Consider the following 21,938-nt stretch of genomic DNA (forward strand, 5'->3'; position numbering starts at 1 on the left):
CCCTGACATGTATGCTCTGTGTATTCCAATTACTGAGGAATATTTACCTTCATCCTGTAGTCTTTTTAATATTTTGGTACTACTTGTAGGCAGATGCACTTAACAGATGGCGTCCTGCCCCCCTCCATGTCCGGCAGCTGTGGAGCTTGTTTGAATGGAAAGCTGTATATATTTGGTGGTTACGATGATAAGGGCTACAGCAACCAGGTAATGTTTGAAAAAACGGATTCCTCAAAACCTGACTAAACTGTAGCAAAGCATGTGTACAAATTTTAATCTGTATACGTTTTGAAAAATTATGTCCGTTTGCATCTGTTTTTTTAAGAAAAAAAACGTTTACGTTTTTAACTTTTCACTCCATTTTTAATAAAGTTTCACTTGTTTGATTGAAATTCCAACAAAAAAAACTGCGCAAAGTAAAAAACTGTATGGTGAAAACCGAATGGAACCGTACGCACATACGGTTCTGTACGGTTCCCATTGACTCCCATGTTTTAAAAAAAAAAAAAGTATACGTTTCAATGCGGTTTTTCACCCGGACCAAAAACGTGGTAGGCTACAGTTTTGGGTACAGGGAAAAAAAAAAAAGAAGAGTTGTACAGTCACCCATAGCAACGTATCAGATTGCCGCTTTCATTTTTAAAAAGGCCTTTGAAAAATAAAAGAAGCGATCTGATTGGTTGTTGATTGCTGCCACGATCAGACAGGCAGGACACACGAGCACGGCAGGAAACTCACTCTAGTGATGGTCATCGGACCATCCGCAGCATGAAATACAATGCGGATGCGCTACGTGTGACCCTATCTTTACAGGACAGCACTTGAGAACAGGTCATCTCCCACCACATGCTCAATAGCATGTTACACAAGGAATTTGTATATACTTTTTGGTATTCTGATGACTGTTCGATATTCTGTCCTTATCAGTTTGTCTTAAAATGTACCCGAAAACCCATGATCAATATTTAAAAAAATGACTTTTGTGCAGCATTGTATACGATAGTAATTTCTTATATGACATACATAGGCACCTAAGTCCCTGCAGGAGATGCCATTTATTATTGGTGCGGCGGGAGTGGGTAGAACAGTAGCACCAAATTTGAAATGCATCTCATTTAGACATATGACCATCATGCACTGTGTTATGGCAGTACCATTTCTGAGTAATCATAATTATAACTGCAGCCAGGAAAGCCGCTCAGAAGCAGCGTTCTGGCCCTGATAGACAGATCTTTCCCTATTTGTATATGTCTGAGGCTGGGTTCACACCACGTTTTTGCAATACAGTCCCGTATCAGGTTTTGATAAAAAAAAAATAAAATAAAATGGATTCCTCAAAACCTGACTAAACTGTATCAAAACGTTTGTACACATTTTAATCCGTATACGGTTTGAAAAATGATGTCCGGTTGCATCCGTTTTATAAAAAAGTATACGTTTTTAACTTTTCATTCCATTATGAATAAAGTTTCACTTTTTTATTGAAATTCCAAGAAAAAAAACTGTGCAATAGTAAAAAAACGGATGGTAAAAACCGGATGGAACCGTACGCACATACAGTTCTGTATGGTTCCCATTGACTCCCATGTTTAAAAAAAATAAAAAAACGTGTACGTTTCAATATGGTTTTTCACCCCAACCAAAAACCGTGGTAAGCTACGGTTTTGGGTACGGGAAAAAAACTGACAAAACCGTACAGGATGCAAAACGGACATAACTGGATGCATCGTTTGGCATACGGTTTTCAATGGAGAGTCATTGCATACGGTTTTCAATAAGGTTCCGTGCGGTTTTCAAATTGAAAATGTATACGGGAACTGTATTGCAAAAACGTGGTGTGAACCCAGCCTCAGATCCCCGGCTGAAGTTGAAAGTGAATCGTAGATCGTTGTGCTGAGGCGGCTGGTCATTGTTTGGGCCAGTGTTTCGCAACCAGAGTGCCTCCAGGTGTTGCCAAACTACCACTCCCAGCATGCCTGGACAGCCAAAGGCTGTCCAGGCATGCTGGGAGTGGTAGTTTTGCAACACCTGGAGGCACCCTAGTTGGGAAACACTGGTTTGGGCAGTGTGAACCAGTTACAGGTTCCCTTTAAGACTTTGATTAAAGACATTTATTATGTTATACAGAGATTACTACAGTACTTTTTATTATGTGTAATTCACAGTTTTTGTGTTTATACCTCTGCAGCTGTATTGTGTGGATCTGCGCTCTGGCATTGATAAATTCCTATGGAAGCAAATAAAGTATTTTGAGGGTCAACCACCGACTGCCCGGGACAAACTTTCCTGCTGGGTTTATAAAAACCAGTGAGTGAGCAGGGAAAGAAGTACATCATTGTATTATACATTACAACACAGGCACTTTAATTCTGAACGTGTGTCCTGCAGGTTAATCTATTTTGGAGGCTATGGAAGCCGAAGACACAATGAACTCAGTGACTGCTTTGAAGTTCATGATGCATCATGGGTAATATGTCTGTTCACGCATTTCATTCCATTGTGTCTGTCAGTGTAAAGCCAGGCCAAGCAAAGATCCTGGTACATATATTCATACTAAGGCTAGGTTCGCACAGGTTAAATTTTGGGGTTGCAAGTACTGTTCTTCCTATACTATCTGATTCATAATCTGCAGGGATACCCACCAGAAAATCTGCACCAAAGTATGCAAATTTTGAAGAGAATTTAAAGGGGTATTCCAGGAAACACTTTATACATATATCAACTGGCTCCAGAAAGTTAAACAGATTTGTAAATTACTTCTATTAAAAAATCTTAATCCTTCCAATAATTATCAGCTGCTGAAGTTAAGTTGTTCTATTCTATCTGGCAACAGTGCTCTCTGCTGACACCTCTGCTTGTCTCGGGAACTGCACAGAGTAGAAGAGGTTTGCTCTGGGGATTTGCTTCTACTCTGGACAGTTCCCGAGACAGGTGTCATCAGAGAGCACTCAGGCAGAAAAGAACAACTCAACTTCAACAGCTGATAAGTACTGAAAGGATAAAGATTTTTTAAGAGAAGTAATTTACAAATCTGTTTAACTTTCTGGAGCCAGTTGATTGATATGTATATATATATATATATAAAAGTTTTTTACCTGGATAACCCCTTTAACATTTAATCACCTTCCTGTTGCCCCCCATTGTAGTGGTTCCCCATTTGGTAACTTTAACAAGGTTCACAACAATAAAGTTTCGGCACATGTGACGAATACAGTAGTCACATGTGAGGGCACATCATTTCCAGAGGTTGGGTGTACGTATTTCCAGAGCAACTTTGCAATGGAATCACAAAGTATAGGTTTTTTTTTTATTCTGGATTTTGCTTCTCATTTGCAGGTAATCTACCGTAAAAAAATCTTTTGCTTTGCACCACAAGTCAATGTGCATTAAAAAATTTCTGCTGTGTATTTGCTTAAAAGAGTATTCCAGGATTAAAAAACGTATCCCCTATCCTAAAGACCCCCCGCGATTTCCCGTATGGGGCCCCGGCAGTCTGTGGGAAAGGGGGCATGTCAACCACCACACAAAGCGGCGGCTAAAAAGTCCTCTCAATACAACTCTATGGGAGAGCTGCTGCGCTGCCTTCGGCAAGCTCAGGCTCCGCCATAGCGCTGTATTCAGGGGGCGTGTCGCTTTGTGCGGTGGTCGACACGCACTATCTGGCCAGAATGCCTGGGCCCCGTACGGGAGATCGCGGGGGGGTCCTAGTGGTCGGACCCCCCCGCAATATAAAACTATCTTAAGGATAGGGGATATGTTTTTAAATCCTGGACTACCCATTTAAGTCTCATCCACTTTGCTACTATAGTATACAGCTGCAGATTTTCCATCAACAAATCCAAATCAATACATGGAAACGTACCCTAAAAAATATCAACTAGATATTTTCAATGTTTTTCCACTTTTGAAGTATCCTTTGCATTTCACTTCATCTGCATTTTTAAGATCTCTGCTTTCTGTCAGTGATTCTAAAACAAAAAGCAAAGGCACTCCATGGTGCAGGTTTTCCACATATAACAAAGCAGGGGAGGGGAGTCAACGGCTTACCAAAGCAGGTTGTGTACCCGCATACACAACAATGGTGAGCTTATATCAGGGAAATCCAGCCTGTCTGCAGCCTTCCTGATTGTTAATATGAACAACAAAGCGACTTCGGCAGGACTTCAACACGGGAGCCAGCAGTATCATTTAAAATCAACAACAGAAGAAAAGAACATCTGCACTCACCGCTCAGTATCGGCCGTCACGTCCAGGGGATCCGGGGTTACAGGCGCTGCATGTAGCAGGAAGCGCTCAGAGCGCTTCCTGCTACATGCAGCGCCTGTAACCCCGGATCTCCGGACGCGATGGCCGATACTGAGCGGTGAGTGCAGATGTTCTTTTCTTCTGTTGTTGATTCTATGATTCTGCCGTGAGTTTTCTGCACCCCGCAGATCGGCTTCACTTTGAACTCCCTGGTACTCCAGAGCCGCGGAACGGTCCACAAGTTAGTGCCTGCCATACGTTGCTTGTTTTTTCCTACCAATTAGTGTGCTCTCCTCATGCTTGTAGTATAGTATCATTTAAAATCCTTCACTAGGTATTCATGCAACGCGTTTCACTGCATATGTGCTGCTTCCTCAGGCATCTGAGGAAGCTGCGCATGTGCAGTGAAACGTGTTGCATGAATACCTAGTAAAGGATTGTAATCCATACTGCTGGCTCCCGTGTTGAAGTCCTGTTCTGTTCAGCGCCGCTAAATTCCTGAAACCTGCCGAAGTCGCTTTGCTGTTCTGTCAGTGAATAGAATTCTTGTTTATTTCCAGAAGCTAAATGCCATGTCCAGTTTATGTTAAACTGACACAGTTTGGTGCAATGGCCTCATTTACTTCAACCCAGAACTGGCTTACAAAACGGACTCTGGACAGCTTGTAAAAAATAAATTTGCAAAAATGTTGCACAACTGGTTGCATAACTTTTTATCAGAAATTCATTGAAGCTTTTAGATGTGCAAATGAATGCACTTCACAGCTTGACTGGCCTTAGGGCACAACAAGGTTACTCCTTTCTGCAATAAAAGCTGAGAAGTGTCTTAGTTTGCATATGTATAGCACACAATTTACATAGTACCTGAGATAGGGTTCAGTTATGCAAGTGCAATAGTAACTAATAATGTGAAATTATACTGTTGCCCATATTCCCCCCTTGCACTTTAATTTATAAACCCAGTTAAGGCTAGGCCCAAACCTGCGTTTAAGTAGTCCGTTAGAGGTATCTGTCGGCATCCCACCGACACGAAAAGCAAGTCAGCTGATGCCATTCATTTTAATGCCGCAAATGGAATCATCCAGTGACTCTGGGACATATGCAATACTTTAAGTAATACAGCTGACCGCAAGTCCATTGAAAATGGCTCATATGTCCTCAACTGGCCATTAAAATGAATGGCATCCGCTCCTCTCAATTACTGTACAGTGGTCCCTCAAGTTACAATATTAATTGGTTCCAGGACAATCATTGTATGTTGAAACCATTGTATGTTGAGATCAGAACTCTATGGAAACCTGGTAATTGGTTCTGAAGCCCCAAAATGTCATCCAAAAATAAGAAAAAGTGAGAATTAAAGAAAAAGTTGATAACTAATATAGATAAAGCAAGTCCTTACACATAAAAGTAAGAAAGATCTGCTGGGAGCTGTAATCACTGTCTATGTGAGTGTTTCCCAGCCAGGGTGCCTCCAGCTGTTGCAAAACTACAACTCCCAGCATGCCCAGACAGCCGAAGGCTGTCCGGGCATGCTGGGAGTTGTAGTTTTGCAACATTCTGATTCCATTCTGATTGGTCGATTCTTCCAGCCATTGACATGTTTCGCAGATTCCATAGCATTGTATGTTGAGTCTGGTTTCAAGTTATGATGGTCCAGAAAAGACCATTGTATGTTGAAACTATTGTATGTTGAGGCCATTGTAAGTTGAGGGGTCACTGTATATGTCAACATCCTATTTACTGAAACATAGTGGTGGGCAGCTGCGTAGCTGGTGGTGGTACTCGTGGCTAGAAGAGATCAATGTGAATTAAGAAAGGCCCAGCACTCACCAGTTTTAGAGGAAGGCATCCCGCCGAAACATGTCCTGTTACCTGACACTATGGCCGACATTTATCATTGTCTTTAGACTGTTTTTTGTGTCTAGAAAAGGTGCAAAAAGGGTTTATTTTTACCTTTTTGGTTTACACCTTTCTGCTGATTTTGAGCTGTAATCCACTGATTTTGGCAATACACATGATATGGAAGGTTTTTTATTTTTTTAACTGCGCCTTTTCACAAAAAAAAAAAGACACAAAGCCACTAAAAAGTCTCTAAAAATCCTCCAGCCCAGACTTAGCTTAGCTTTTTGGTGTATGTAACGAGAGAAATTTTGGAAAATGTTTACCTGCACAAAATTTATCAAATGCTCTGTGACCATTTAAAGGGGTACTCCGGCCCTAAGACATCTTATCCCCTATTAAAAGGATAGAAGATAAGATGTCTGACTGCTCAGATAAGATGGCTGCCAGCTCGGAATCTGCCGTGTGGTGACCACGAGGCCGGAGTATCGTGACATCACGACTCCGCCCCTGTGTGACGTCACTCCCCGCCCCCGCTATGCAAGTCTATGGGAGGGGGCATGATGGCGGTCACGCCCCCTCCCATAGACTTGCATAGCAGGGGCGGGGTGTGATGTCACACGGGGGCGGAGTCGTGACATCACAATACCCCTTTAATAAATTTGGTGCTCCTACACATTACCAGCACACAAAAAAAAGGTGTAGAAAAATGCTTCACTTATACCTACAGTGCCGGCCTATGTGAATAAATATTCACCTTTTCTGTAAAACTGGTGAGTGCTGGGCTTTTCTTAATTAACATTGACATCCTATTTACTGACAGATACCTTTGACAGAAGGCCTTAAAGGGGTACTCCGCCCCTAGACATCTTATCCCCTATCGAAAGGATAGGGGATAAGATGTTAGATCGCGGGGGTCCCGCCGCTGGGGACCCCCGGGATCTCGGCTGCAGCACCCACCTGTTGCGGCTTCCGGCAGCGCTGGAGGCTCTCATCCTAATGCCTCATGACCACGGTGACGGGAGATCGTGACGTCACGACTCCACCACCCGTGTGACGTCACACCTCGCCCCCTCAATGCAAGTCTATGGGAGGGGGCGTGACAGCTGTCACGCCCCCTCCCATAGACTTGCATTGAGGGGCGGGGCGTGACATCACACGGGGGCGGAGTCGTTACGTCACGATCTCCCGTCACCGTGGTTGGGAGCCGAAGCCTCCAGCATTTCCGGAAGCCGTAACAGGTGGGCGCTGCAGCCGACCCTCGCAATCTGACATCTTATCCCCTATCCTTTGGATAGGGGATAAGATGTCTAGGGGCGGAGTACCCCTTTAAAGTGGTACTCCACTGGCCAGCATTGGGAACATTAATTTCCGAGCGCTGTGTGCACGCTGCGGGAGGCGGCCACGCCCCCTTGTGACATCACACCACGCCCCCTCAATGCAAGTCTATGCGAGGGGCGTGGCGGCAGCCACGCCCCTCGCATAGACTTGCATTGAGGGGGTGTGGTGTGATGTTAAAAGGGGGTGTGGCTTACCCCCGCAGCGCGCACACAATGTTCTGAACTAAATGTTCCCAATGCTGGCCAGTGGAGTACCACTTTAATGTGATATGAATCTTGCCTAAATGAGTAAAGGTAAGTATTGGAGTAGAAAAACATGGCTGCTTACTTCCAGAAACAGCCTCATACCTGTCCATAGGTGTATTTGGTTTGCAGCTCAGCCTCATTGATATGAATGCGCACAGTTGTGGGATTGCAATGTTTTTTTCTTATTCTGGACAACCATTTAACTACTGTATTGTTTGCAGGAAGGTCAGATGTTTTGGGGATGGAACAATGACATAAATGTTTTTGACACTGAGAAAAAAGCCTGGATACAGCCAGCAATAAAGGTAAGTTTTATGTAAGGTATGTCATCACCTCTGTGTCTATTGTCTTCTAATAACTTGTCTTTGTTTTATTCACAGAACACCCCCCCTCAAGCCCGTGCAGCCCATTCCTGCGCCCTCCTTGGAAATAAAGGATACATGTTCGGTGGCCGTGTACTGGTGAGCGTCACTTTTCACTGCAGCTTTATAAAAGATTTAGTTCCACAGAGAGGCCTCATGTTTTTGTTTGTTTTTAGCAAACACGGATGAATGATTTGCACTTTCTGAACCTGGATACATGGACTTGGTCTGGAGGGTAAGATTGACAACAGGGTAAAATCTGTCTGCTGTAGCCATTAAAGATTGTATAAAGGGGTACTGCGGTGGAAAACTTTTTTTTTTTTTTAATCAACTGGTGCCAGAAAGTTAAACAGATTTGTAAATTGCTTCTATTAAAAAATCTTAATCCTTTCAGTACTTATTTGCTGAATACTACAGAGGAAATTATTTTCTTTTTGGAACACAGAGCTCTCTGCTGACATCATGACCACAGTGCTCTCTGCTGACATCTCTGTCCATTTTAGGAACTGTCCAGAGCAGAATATGTTTGCTATGGGGATTTTCTTAAAATGGACAGAGGTGTCAGCAGAGAGCACTGTGCTCGTGATGTCAGCAGAGAGCTCTGTGTTCCAAAAAGAAAATCATTTCCTCTGTAGTATTCAGCAGCTAATAAGTACTGAAAGGATTACGATTCTTTAAGAGAAGTAATTTACAAATCTGTTTAACTTTCTGGCACCAGTTGATTTAAAAAAAAAAAAAAAATTCCCTTTACCCCTTTAAAGTACCCCTTTAGAGTACCCCTTTAAATACTAACATAACATTAGAATTATAATCAATCACTTGCTCTTATGTAATTGATAAAGAAGTTGTATTGTCTCCAGTATGTGACTGACAGGGGTACAACTTCTGCATCTGCCGCTGATCCTCAGAACATAGTAACGATGGTGTTTGAAAAGTGCCACGGTACTTCTTTGCTTTTTCCAGGTAGTGGCATAGACTGACATTATAGCCCTGCAAAACATGTCTGTATGTCTGCAGATGAATATTCACGAGGAGGCGCTGTTACAGCAAATGAGTAGAAGTTGAGCAAAGTGAGCAAATTCACTGCAATTTGTGCACTGAAACATGATTGTAGATACTGGCTGTTTAGTACTTAAAGGGGTACTCCGTCCCTAGACATCTTATCCCCTATCCAAAGGATAGGGGATAAGATATCTGATCGCGGGGGCCCAGAGGCTGAGGATCCCCGCGATCTCCCTGCTGCACCCGGTGTTCGTTTAGAGCTTTGGGTGCAGCGCCGGAGACTCGTGATGTCACGGTCATACCCCGCTTGTGATGTCACGGCCATGCCCCCTCAATGCTAGTCTATGGGAGGGGGTGTGACGGCCGTCACAGCCCCTCCCATAGACTTGCATTGAGGGTGTGTGGCCGTGACGTTACGTGTCTCCGCCCGCATCGCCAGTCATGCGGCATAGAGTGAAGTTTGCTACGTGCACAGGATGTCTGGCGTGCCGCAGCCGAAATTGCGGGAGTCCCCAGCGGCGGGACCCCCACGATCAGACATCTTATCCCGTTTCCTTAGGATAGGGGATAAGATGTCTAGGGGCGGAGTACCCCTTTAAAGGGGCCTTGTACAGATCAGTAGAAATGTTTTCTTTTCCAATGGATTTCAGCATGGCTTCTAAGACAGACCCTATTGAAATCAATGGGATCCAACGGTGTACCTTGTGCAGCAGAGCCTGTGACAGAGGCCCTGAATGTAGCCCCCCAAGTTGTACCTGGCACATGCTTCATACATACTTACAAACATTATACAAACGTATCTGTTATTGTTATATTATTATATAAAATAGCAGCAAATTCCTCAGTGTAACCAAATATGTTACATTTTGTTTAGGATCCAGATTAATGGAGAAAAACCACTTGGCAGGTCGTGGCATACCTTAACACCTGTTGGAGATAACCAGTTATTCCTTTTTGGAGGTCTGAGTGCAGATTGTATACCACTAAGTGAGTAACCGCTGGCGGATCCATGATCCAGTGCATGTGGTCCCCCATAGATTGGACGTTAGGTAGCAGCGCTCATAAAGGAAGCCATAGAAGTGTTTGTCGGCCATTTCTGGTAAATCCACTGCTATATATGATTTAATAAATGCCGGAACTGTTTTGTTTCCCAGGTGATGGATGGATGTATAACCTCAAAACCAATGTTTGGACAGAGTTTAGCCACTTACCTAAAGATCAGCCAAGGTAAGAGCTTTCAGAATCTTAACCCCTTAAGGACGCAGCTCATTTTTACCTTAAGGACGCAGCCCTTTTTTGCAATTCTGACCACCGTCACTTTAAGCATTAATAACTCTAAGATGCTTTTACCGATTATTCTGATTCTGAGATTGTTTTTTCGTGACATATTCTACTTTATGTTAGTGGTAAATGTTCGTCGTTACTTGCATCCTTTCTTGGTGAAAAATCCCAAAATTTCATGAAAATTTTGAAAATGTAGCATTTTTCTAACTTTGAAGCTCTCTGCTTGTAAGGAAAATGGATATTCCAAATAAATGTTATATTGATTCACAAATACAATATGTCTACTTTATGTTGGCATCATAAAATGGACATATTTTTACTTTTTGAAAAAAATAGAGGGCTTCAAAGTAGAGCAGCAATTTTCAAAATTTTCATGAGAATTGCAGAATCTGAAGGGACAGATGTTACAGAACTACAACTCCCAGCATGCCTGGGCAGTCTAGGCTTGCTGAGAGTTGTAGTTTGGCAACATCTGGAGGGCCACCGTTTGGGCACCACTGTAATAGTGGTCTCCAAACTGTGACCCTCCAGATGTTTCAAAACTACAACTCCCAGCATGCCCAGACAGCCTTTGGCTGTCTGGGCATGCTGGGAGTTGCAGTTTGGCAACCATTAGAAGGGCAGCAGTAAAGATCACTTTACTGCCCTCTTCCTGATTTCAGCTGGCATCCCGGTCCGGATCCCAACCGGCTAGCGGCGGGGACCGTAATTCCCACGGGCGTATGCATACGCCCTACGTCCTTAAGGACTCGGGATGCAGGGCGTATGCATACGCCCTACGTCCTGAAAAGGTTAAAGGAGTACTCCGCTGCTCAGCGTTGGGAACAAACTGTTCCGAACGCTGGAGCTGGGAGCTTGTGATGTCATAGCCCCGCCCTCTCATGATGTCACACCCTGCCCCCTCAATGCAAGTCTATGGGAGGGGGCGTGACGGCCGTCACGCCCCCTCCCATAGACTTGCATTGGGGGGGGCAGGACTTGACGTCATGAGGGGGCAGGGCTATGACGTCACGAGCTCCCAGCTCCAGCGTTCGGAACAGTTTATTCCAAACGCTGAGCAGCGGAGTACCCCTTTAACTCTATCCTCTCCTTTGTCAGTGATCTCCAATCCCTACCTTACTATAGTGTCTATAGTACAAGTGACCCCTTAATGCATGCTGGGGCTGTTGTGCCTTATTGTACACAAGAAGAAAAACTGAATACACAAAATGAAAACCAGAGTAGTTTCTGTAGCATCCAGTCAGATTTTTTGATTGGTTTGGAAACTATTCCAATTTTCCTTTGCGCCAATTTTGATACATTTTCTGCATTGAGTTTATTTACTGCAAATTCTGATTCCGTGCATCAGTCACTATAGACACCTACAAAGATTATTCCCTAAATAATATCAATGCCATGTCAGGTGCACAAGGGTGCTTTATTTGCTTAAAAACATTCGGGAAGATCACGAGCACAGTGCTCTCTGCTGACACCTCTGTCCATTTTAAGAACTGTCCAGAGTAGGAGAAAATCCCCATAGAAAACATATGCTGTTCTGGACAGATCCTAAAATGGACAGAGAGAGCACTGTGGTCATGATGTCAGCAGAGAGCACTGTGTTCCAAAAAGAAATGAATTTCTTTTCAGATACATATACAAAGAGAACCGATTTAGTACCCCTGGTTACATTGATGGGTAATGGATTGATGTAGGGCAGTGTTTCCCAACCAGGGTGCCTCCAGCTGTTGCAAAACTCTTTTCAGCAGCTAATAAGTACTGGAAGGATTAAGTTTTTTTTTAAATAGAAGTCATTTACAAATCTGTTTAACTTTCTGGCACCAGTTGATTTAAAAATACGTTTTCCACCGGAGTACCCCCTTTAAAGTCAATATGGGAAAATCTGCAGTTTGCGCAGCATAAATTGACATCGTGAACATTTGAAGAAGTATGTGCAAAGTGTCTAATAATCAAATAGGGAACAATATATTAAAAGTTTAGTTTGGTGACAGGTACTCTTTAAGTTCATGCAAAATGTATTAATTCATTTATTTATTTTTAATTTTTAATACATTTGCAAAACAAATATAAATTCATTTTTTTCTTAGTCATTATTGGGTATTGAGGACAGGGGAAAAGTTTTTTTGGTTTTTGTTTTAGCACAAGGCCTCAACATAACAGAATGTGAAAAAATATTGTATTGTATATGAGAGTAAAATCAGTTATTTCACTTATTCACTAGTCTTTTATTTGTAGAATATGGCACACAGCTTGCCCTGGAAGAGACAATGAAGTGATGGTGTTCGGTGGCAGTAAGGACAACCTTCTCTCCATAAACACTGTTAGTATGCAGATTTTACCAATATATCTGTGTTTATTTGTATCCTATTAAAATATTCTAGTCTTACTTACGCTTCCCAAACACATTAGATTAATGTGAGTTGAATCCACCAATTTCAGAAGGATCCGACGACCATCTAGTGCAGTGTTTCTTGACCAGTGTGCCTCCAGCTGTTACAACTCCCAGCATGCTGAGACTTGTAGTTTTGCAAGTTTGCAACAGCTATAGGCACATTGGTTGGGAAACACTGATCTAATGTGTATGGGGGTATTCGTCAGCAGCTTTCTCCCCTCTTCTTATCCAGAATATGTACATTCCGCCATGAATATATTTTCTTTAAAGGGGTACTACCGTGGAAAACTTTTTTTGTTTTTTTTTAAATCAACTGGTGCCAGAAAGTTAAACAGATTTATAAATTACTTCTATTTAAAAATCTTAATCCTTCGAGTACTTTTTAGGGGCTATATACTACAGAGGAAATGCTTATCTTTTTAGATTTCTCTGATGTCACGACCACAGTGCTCTCTGCTGACATCTCTGTCCATTTTAAGAACTGTCTAGAACAGGAGAAAATCCTCATAGCAAACATATGCTGCTCCTAACAGTGCCTAAAATAGACAGCAGAGGTCAGCAGAGAGAACTGTGGTCATGACATCAGAGAAATTTAAAAAGATAGTATACAGCCCCTAAAAATTACTCGAAGGATTAATATTTTTAAATAGAAGTAATTTACAAATCTGTTTAACTTTCTGGCACCAGTTGATTTTAAAAAAAAAAAAAAAGTTTTCCACGGTAGTACCCCTTTAAAACCCATTGATGATAAGAGTAAGATTATATTCGCAGATTTATTGGAGACATTTTGCCGACTGTCACATTCATCTGACTAGAGCTTGCAGAAAATAATGCATATTCTGTGAATGCTAAGTCAGTTAGTAATACATCTGAATGTTTTTTCCTGTTACGATGTCCTCAGGACATCATTTTACTAGATTTTCAATTTTAGCATTGGTTATAGCTTGTGACAACGTATGTTTTGTTTGTTTTTTACTGCAGGGCCATTGTAATGATTTGCTGATCTTTCAAACAGAGCCGTACCCGCTGCTCAGGTAAGAATAGTCTCTCTGCAGTCATTCAATCTAAAAACCTTAAAGGGGTATTCCAGGCAAAACCTTTTTTTCTATATATCAACTGGCTCCGGAAAGTTAAACAGATTTGTAAATTACTTCTATTAAAAAAATCTTAATCCTTCCAATAGTTATTAGCTTCTGAAGTTTTCTGTCTAACTGCTCAATGATGATGTCACGTCCCGGGAGCTGTGCATGATGGGAAAATATCCCCATAGGAACTGCACAGCTCCCGGGACGTGAGTCATCAGAAAGCAGTTAGACAGAAAACAGTAACTCAACTTCAGAAGCTAATAACTATTGGAAGGATTAAGATTTTTTTTAAACTCTATGGAAACCTGGTAATTGGTTCTGAAGGCACTAAAATGTCATCCAAAAATAGGAAAAAGTGAGAATTAAAGATAAATAAGTAGAAAACTAATATAGATAAAGCAAATCCTTACATATAAAGGTAAGAAAGATCTGCTGGGAGCTGTAATCACTGTCTGTCACTGTTTCCCAAGCATGGAGCCTCCAGCTGTTGCAAAACTACAACTCCCAGCACGCCGGACAGCCAAAGGCTGTCCGGGCAAGCTGGGAGTTGCAGTTTTGTAACAGCTGGGGGCACACTGCTTGGGAAACACTGGTCTATGTAGAGGACAGGAGCTTCTTTGGGGTCCTGTACAGAACACACAATGTCCTAAAAAAGTAACATGGAGCCGCCCTTACCTGGTGTCCAGAGGAGCAGGTAACCCTGGCACAGGTAAAGTGTACAGAACATGTAATACCTCCCTGTACTGTAGGGGGCGCTACCAGACAGGCAGTTAGTGTTTGCGCTTCAGTAATTCAGGGGTTTTACTAGTGAATGCCCATTCTGATTGGTCACTTCTTCCGGCCATTGACACATTTCACAGATCTGGACTGTCTGTACATTGTATGTTGAGTCTGGTTTCAACTTACAATGGTCCAGAAAAGACTATTGTATGTTGAAACTATTGTAAGTTGAGGCCATTGTAAGTTGAGGGATCACTGTATCACACTCAGGTCATGGAGGTAAAGTGTTCAGCAACTTTATTGATGTACAGCAATGATGCGTTTCGGGGTTAATCTACCCCTTCTTCATTTTGACAGAGTACATACACAGAATAAAACATGAGGGGGTTTCAATAGGCATAGAAATTAACAAACAAAATGGAGGACAAAGGGAAAGGGTAATGATCATACACAATGATGTAAAATTATTCAAATATGCCTATAATAACCGACCAGGGTACTGGAGGGGGAAACAGACATAAGCTATATATAAACAGCAGAAAAAAGAACCATAGAGAACTCAATATGGCCAAGGAAAATAATGTATAAAACAGGATTCACAGTATTATGTCCGGGATAACATGGGACATAATATGTAAATAAGAAGTATCACAATATACAATATTTACCCTTGTTACAAAATATATATATACCCAGCCCACCTAATATGTTAGAGACAAACAATGGTGGGATAGCATGTAATTGTCAGTTGTTTGATACTAGGACAGATACAAGTGAGATCATGGGTGAATCAATTGAACATGGAGGGCACAGCACATCCATAAACGTTAGAACACCGATTTCTCACATAAAGAATGGAATAAACAATGGTCACCGTCCCCTTAAAGGGGTACTCCGTCCCTAGACATCTTATCCCCTATCCAATATGTGTGGTTTGGTGCATATTGATAGGTATTCTTATTAGTTTAATGGGCATCAAACATTTGGTATGGTGAATTATTGGCCTATATATTGGATTATATACCACAATAAACGTCAAAATTATAGCCAAAACAGAGGATTTGGGATTTTTCTCAATTTTTTTGTCCAGCAGATATTTAAAGTCAATTATAATATTATTGTAATAAAAAAAAAAAACACTGTTGCGCAGCAAAATCCTCAAGTGTGGATTAATTGTGGATTTTGACTCCCCGATTAAAGGGGTTCTCCAGTGGCAAACTTTATTTTTTTAATTTTTTTTTTAATCCACTGGTGCCAGAAAGTTAAACAGATTTGTAAATTACTTCTATTAAAAAAATCTTAATCCTTCCAGTACTTATTAGCTGCTGAATACTACAGAGGAAATTCTTTTCTTTTTGAAACACAGAGCTCTCTGCTGAATCACGAGCACAGTGCTCTCTGCTGACACCTCTGTCCATTTTAAGAACTGTCCAGAGTAGGAGAAAATCCCCATAGAAAACATATGCTGTTCTGGACAGATCCTAAAATGGACAGAGAGAGCACTGTGGTCATGATGTCAGCAGAGAGCACTGTGTTCCAAAAAGAAATGAATTTCTTTTCAGATACATATACAAAGAGAACCGATTTAGTACCCCTGGTTACATTGATGGGTAATGGATTGATGTAGGGCAGTGTTTCCCAACCAGGGTGCCTCCAGCTGTTGCAAAACTCTTTTCAGCAGCTAATAAGTACTGGAAGGATTAAGTTTTTTTTAATAGAAGTCATTTACAAATCTGTTTAACTTTCTGGCACCAGTTGATTTAAAAAATACGTTTTCCACCGGAGTGCCCTCTTTAAAGTCAATATGGGAAAATCTGCAGTTTGCGCAGCATAAATTGACATCGTGAACATTTGAAGAAGTATGTGCAACTGAACATCAAAATCTGCCACCTTTTTTGCAGAACATTTACAGCAAACCTGTCCTGTGTGAAATACCCTAAGTCTGTGGTCAGGTGATTCTGTATGGAGATTCCATACAGTCGTCTCACATTTATAGTCATAGCCTGGTCACTTCCCAGCCTGATTTTTAGTTTAGGATGGAGCAGACAAAAACATACAAAGCCAAACATATACAAAGAGAACCGATTTAGTACCCCTGGTTACATTGATGGGTAATGGATTGATGTAGGGCATGGGTTTCCCAACCAGGGTGCCTCCAGCTGTTGCAAAACTACAACTCCTAGCATGCCCGGACAGCCGTTGGCTGTCCGGGCATGCTGGGAGTTGTAGTTTTGCAACAGCTGGAGGCACCCTGGTTGGGAACCACTGATGTAGGGTAATCAGTTCATGTTCTATTGGTATCATTTATGATTTTAGGTTATGCCTGGACACCATTGGGAAAAATTATATCCAGTTGAAAAACCAGATATCCTCCTTACCCGTAAAGCTTCTCCAGCAGGTCAACCAGAGAATCACGTTCTGGACAGCGTCCAGGTTCCGCCAGGGCAGGAGAGAACATTATGAGATCAATAACAACAAGGGCTGATGGCGGCATCTCATACAAAGTCTATTTGCACTTGTTTTTAACCTCTCGAGGGAAGCATGAACATGAAATGCAGTGTTGTGTAGGGCTGATTTCTGTAAATTACTAAAGCAAACCATTTTTCTTGTTTATAAATGTTTTGTATTTGGTTGCAGATGTTTAAGTCAAATAAGGCAGGACGCTAGAAATGTAAGATGGCTTCCATACCGATATGGTGATTTGCTGGTATCGGGCCATTTGTCACAAACAGCACATAGTAGATTTGGGAATGATAAGGGAATAGCTATATTGCATTGTATAGTATGCACAAATATGGAGGATGAACATAGGCAGCACCTCCCAGGGATCTCCCTATCAACAAGTACCTTTATCTACGGGCATATTTAATAAGGGTCTGTTCACATCACATCTCAGGTCTACATTCTGCACATATTTCATACCACGCCTTGTCCCACATGTTAATATAAGAAAAAAAAAAGTATTCTGTAGTATAAACATTTTTACAGTGTCCAGCTGTATAGTAAAGCACACAAGGTGTAGGAAAGGGGAATACCTTATGTCTTGCTTCATTCATAGAGAGAATAAGTCCTGCTTTCCCCAACCCACCTAAAGAGAAAGCCTGTGAGTCCTTCTTTCCCCACCCACTCATAAAGAAAGGCTGTGAGTCCTTTTTTCTCCACCCACTCATAGAGAAAGCCTGTGGGTCCTTCTTTTCCCACCCACTCATAGAGAGAGCCTGTGAGTCCTTCTTTCCCAACGTACCTAAAGAGGAAGCCTGTGAGTCTTCTTTCCCCACCTACCTAAAGAGTAAGGCTGCGAGTCCTTCTTTCCCCACCCACTCATAGAGAAAGCCTGTGAGTCCTGCCTTCCCCAACCACTCATAGAGTAAGCCTGTAAGTCCTGCCTTCCCCACCCACCTAAAGAGGAATCCTGTGAATCCTTCTTTCCCCACCCACTCAGAGAAAGCCTGTGAGTCCTGCTTTCCCCACCTACTCATAGAGAAAGCCTGTGAGTCCTGCTTCTCCTACCCACTCATAGAGAAAGCCTGTGAGTCCTGTTTTCCCCACCCACTCATAGCCAGAGCCTGTGAGTCCTGCTTTACAGGCTTTCATTGGGAGTGGGCAGGGGAAGCAGCATTCACATGTTTTCTTTTTAAGATGATGAGGGTAGCAGAACCTCCAGGCTTTCTCAATGAGTTCTCACAATATTTAATGTTGCTTTAAAATACTGGAGTAAATAATAGAAAACTATATCCCTGAGCTCAGCAACTCTCCCTATATCCTATGCTCAGACAGCGTAGCACCCCTCCCCCTCCTACAGATTTACAAAATACACTTCAACATTCTAGATCTCTCCAACCCATTTTTATGCTGCTAAATTTCGATTTCTCTTGCTCATGATGTTGGAGCACCGATTGAAATACGATAAAAAACATTTTTTTACGTTTTGTCGAGGCCTCTAGTTGAAGGTATACGGAAATGAACATTTCGAGAAGCTCTAGGAGTAAAGGGTGCAGAGTGCAGTGGCCCCCCCCCCCTTTTTTTTATCTTTTTATAAATTTGTGGGGATCTCTGTTCACTTGCACCTTCTGATGCGTTCATCAGACATGAAAGGCACATTTTAGGTGGACTTCCCCTTTAAGAATTGAACTTTAGCCCATACTATTTCAGACATCTGGTGTCCTGAGATAATTTCGCCATAGTTACAGACAACACTATTGTTTGCCAAGGGATCTGTCATATTTATTTCCGCACAGAAGAGGCGTCCATTTTGTGGTCTAGAATATATATTTAAAGGGAACGGTTGACATTTAGTCTGTCATATTTGCAAGACAGCCTGTCAGGGACTGATGCTAATACCCAGTTATGTGTCTAGATCAATGGCCTCCAAACTGTGGTGTTGCAAAACTACAACTCCCAGCATGCCCGGACAGCCAACGGCTGTCCGGGCATGTTGGGAGTTGTAGTTTTTTAACAGCTCAAGGTCCACAGTTTGGAGGCGTAGGTATCTAAACCAGTGTTTCAGAACCTGTGGCTCTCCAACTGTTCCAAAACTACAACTCCCAGCATGCCCTGACAGCGGAAGTTGAGAGACTTGGTTTTAAAACAGCTAGAGAACCACAGGTTAGTGAACACTGGAAAAGACCGCACCCAAGATGGATCATGCTTACTGGCCCTTTAAATGGTACATAGCTTCTATTATAGGTACCAATAATTGCACTTTTTATCCTTTTAAGTATTGTTATTGTTATTAATTGTGAAAAATAACTCTTCCTGTTATTTTTTTTTTCTCCCCCCCCAGACTACTCTTGGGTCTATTTAAATTATATTTTTTGTATAATGTGTTAATTTTCTGTATTTCTGTCAAAAGATTATATATTTTATATTTTTATGTAAAGGGGAAAAAAGGGTTCACTATGCTGTTTAAAGGGATTTGGTCATAATTGTCACTCAGAGGTGTTCTCAGGCTATGTTTCTACTTGTTTGGAGAAAAAAAACAAGAAAAAACGCCTAAAAAATCACCAGTGCAATTTCCTGCGCCTGGCATTTTTTCTGGCGTTTTTTTAATTTGTGTGGAAATTTCATTTTTGCCACCTTGGCAGTTTTTCCAGCCTTTCCAAGTTGGATTTTTTGAACTTTTTGGCTGACTCCAGAGAAAATGGCTGCTGTTCCTCTTCCTGGGAACAGCCCCTTTTTTTCACAGGTGAAAAAACGCCAAAGAAAATCGCCAAATGCAAAACATAAGTGGCGTTTTTAATGGCGTTTTTTCACTCCCAATGGGAGAAAAATGCCACGATTTTGACAAAAAAAAAATCGACAGTGGCTCAACATGCTGCGACTTTGGAAATCCACCAAGGAGCTGAAAACGCCAAAAAAGAGAGAAAAAACAACAAAAGGATAAAAAAAAAAAAAGGCCAAAATGAAAAACGCCAAGTGGAAAAAGAATTTTGTGATTTCTCATTGATTTGGCTGCAGCGTTTTTTTTGCGGAAAAAACTGCATGCGGCAAATTTTGCATTTTTCTCTGTGTTTCATCCCCCCCCCAAAAAAAAATAAACAAGTAGAAACTTAGCCTAAAACTAGGGATTGACCGATATAGTTTTTTTAGGGCCGATACCGATAATCGGTGGAGGTTAGGGCCGATAGCCGATAACTTATACCGATATTCCGGTATAAGTTATCGGCTATTTATCCCCCCGCGACACCGCTGCAGATCATTGATTTAAAGCGGGCGCTTTAAATCAATGCACTGCAGTGGCTTTTGCGGTGCCACAGATCGCCGCCGCCACCCGCTTCTCTATCACCGCCACCCCCTCACCGCTCCCCCCACCGCCGCTCCTCGTCGCACCCCCCACCGCACCGCCCCGGCCCCATTGCCTCCCCCATCCCCGATTTTATAATTACCTGGGCCCGGGGTCCACTCTACATCTGGCTCCGGTGGCGTCCTCCTGAGCTGTCACTGTGCGCACTGACGGTGACGTCACGTCACTCGTCATTGCGCACAGCGTAACGCAGGACGCAGCAGGAGCCAGAAGTAGCATGGGCCCCGGGAACAGGTAATAATAAAACCGGGGATGGGGGAGGCAATGGGGCCGGGGCGGTTCGGGGGGGGGGGCGGTCGAGGGGGGGGCATTATCAGCAAGGTAATTGCCGATACCGATAATGCCCAAAATCGTGATTATCGGCCGATAATATCGGCCAAACGATATCGGCCAAACCGATAATCGGTCGGTCCCTAGAGCCCACCAGCTCTGAGTCGCCACAAAGAAATGGAGTTAGAAATCTCTACAACTGAGAGCCTGGGTGTTTGTTGACAAAGGTACAAAAACGCTAATAAAGTCCAATGTGTTTTCACACTTTTAATGTTTGTGTTACAGTTCATTATTAAATAAAGTTTTTTTGAAAATGTAAAGTAATGATGTCATTTTAGAAGAAAGAGTTCTGCTTAGCTGAAAAAGATATATAAACAATCAGTTATTAAAGGTGATGTGTTGGAAGCAGGAAAAAATGGGCAGCATAAGTATCTGAGAGAAAGTGATAGAAACCGCAGCCGACACTGCACGATAAATCAGCTCCGCCTGGTAACACAGTGGTGAGTCCGACAACAATCTCACTTAGGATCGGTAAGGCTTCAAACAGGACGCCGGCTCCACGAGGCGCAGGAAATACTCAAAGAAGGACCAAGTACAATCCAAAAGGTAGTTTATGCCCAGGATGCAACGCGTTTCACTGCAGTTCCGCAGCTTCATCAGGCATTGCATGCCCAAAACGTTCAATAAGATTCCGCTGTCCCTTCACACATCCTGCAAAATTTTAAGACCTGTCTTTTAAGGGGTAGTCCAGTGGTGAAAAACGTATCCCCTATCCTAAGGATAGGGGATAAGTTTGAGATTGCGGGGGGTCCGACCGCTGGGGCCCCCTGCGATCTCTCTGTACGGGGGCCAGGCTCTCTGGCCAGATAGCGGGTGTCGACCCCCGCACGAAGCGGCGGCCGACACGCCCCCTCAATACATCTCTATGGCAGAGCCGGAGATTGCCGAAGGCAGCGCTTCGGCTCTGCCATAGAGTTGTATTGAGGGGGCGTGTCGGCCGCCGCTTCGTGTGGAGGTCGACACGCCCCCTTCCTGCGGGCTGTCGGGGCTCCGTACAGGAGATCGCAGGGGGCCCCAGCGGTCGGACCCCCGCGATCTGCAACTTATCCCCTATCCTTAGGATAGGGGATAAGTTGTTCACCACTGGGTCACCACTGGACTCCTTTAAGACTAGGTTCACACTTACAAAGCTCCAACTCCAAGCTTCCGAGTACGACCAGCGCTAACTAAATCAGTCAGCGCTAGGACTGCGTGGACATTGTCGTCCCCATAGATGGCAATGTCTATGTAGCAGATTCTGCCTAAAGAATAGATAAATCCATTCTTTTGGCGGCAGAACATCTGCCGCTGAAA

The 21,938-nt window shown here is 42.8% G+C and overlaps 1 protein-coding gene across 2 annotated transcripts in view; it reads left to right on the plus strand.

The window, feature by feature from the left end:
- The window catches only part of KLHDC1 (kelch domain containing 1), a 24,886-nt gene extending 5,124 nt beyond the window's left edge, over window positions 1–19,762 (plus strand). For both annotated transcript variants that reach the window (XM_056545335.1, XM_056545334.1), the window contains exons 3-13: window positions 90–207; window positions 2,189–2,307; window positions 2,389–2,467; window positions 7,892–7,975; window positions 8,051–8,131; window positions 8,209–8,267; window positions 9,909–10,021; window positions 10,189–10,261; window positions 12,551–12,635; window positions 13,689–13,741; window positions 16,829–19,762. In XM_056545335.1, the coding sequence (XP_056401310.1) occupies window positions 94–207; window positions 2,189–2,307; window positions 2,389–2,467; window positions 7,892–7,975; window positions 8,051–8,131; window positions 8,209–8,267; window positions 9,909–10,021; window positions 10,189–10,261; window positions 12,551–12,635; window positions 13,689–13,741; window positions 16,829–16,997 (1,029 nt within the window). In that variant the 5' untranslated portion in view covers window positions 90–93 and the 3' untranslated portion in view covers window positions 16,998–19,762. The remainder of the gene's footprint in view (window positions 1–89; window positions 208–2,188; window positions 2,308–2,388; window positions 2,468–7,891; window positions 7,976–8,050; window positions 8,132–8,208; window positions 8,268–9,908; window positions 10,022–10,188; window positions 10,262–12,550; window positions 12,636–13,688; window positions 13,742–16,828) is intronic.
- Window positions 19,763–21,938: the final 2,176 nt, after the last annotated feature.

The sequence above is a fragment of the Hyla sarda genome, chromosome 11, assembly GCF_029499605.1.
Source record: "Hyla sarda isolate aHylSar1 chromosome 11, aHylSar1.hap1, whole genome shotgun sequence".
In the NCBI taxonomy this organism is placed as follows: domain Eukaryota; kingdom Metazoa; phylum Chordata; class Amphibia; order Anura; family Hylidae; genus Hyla; species Hyla sarda.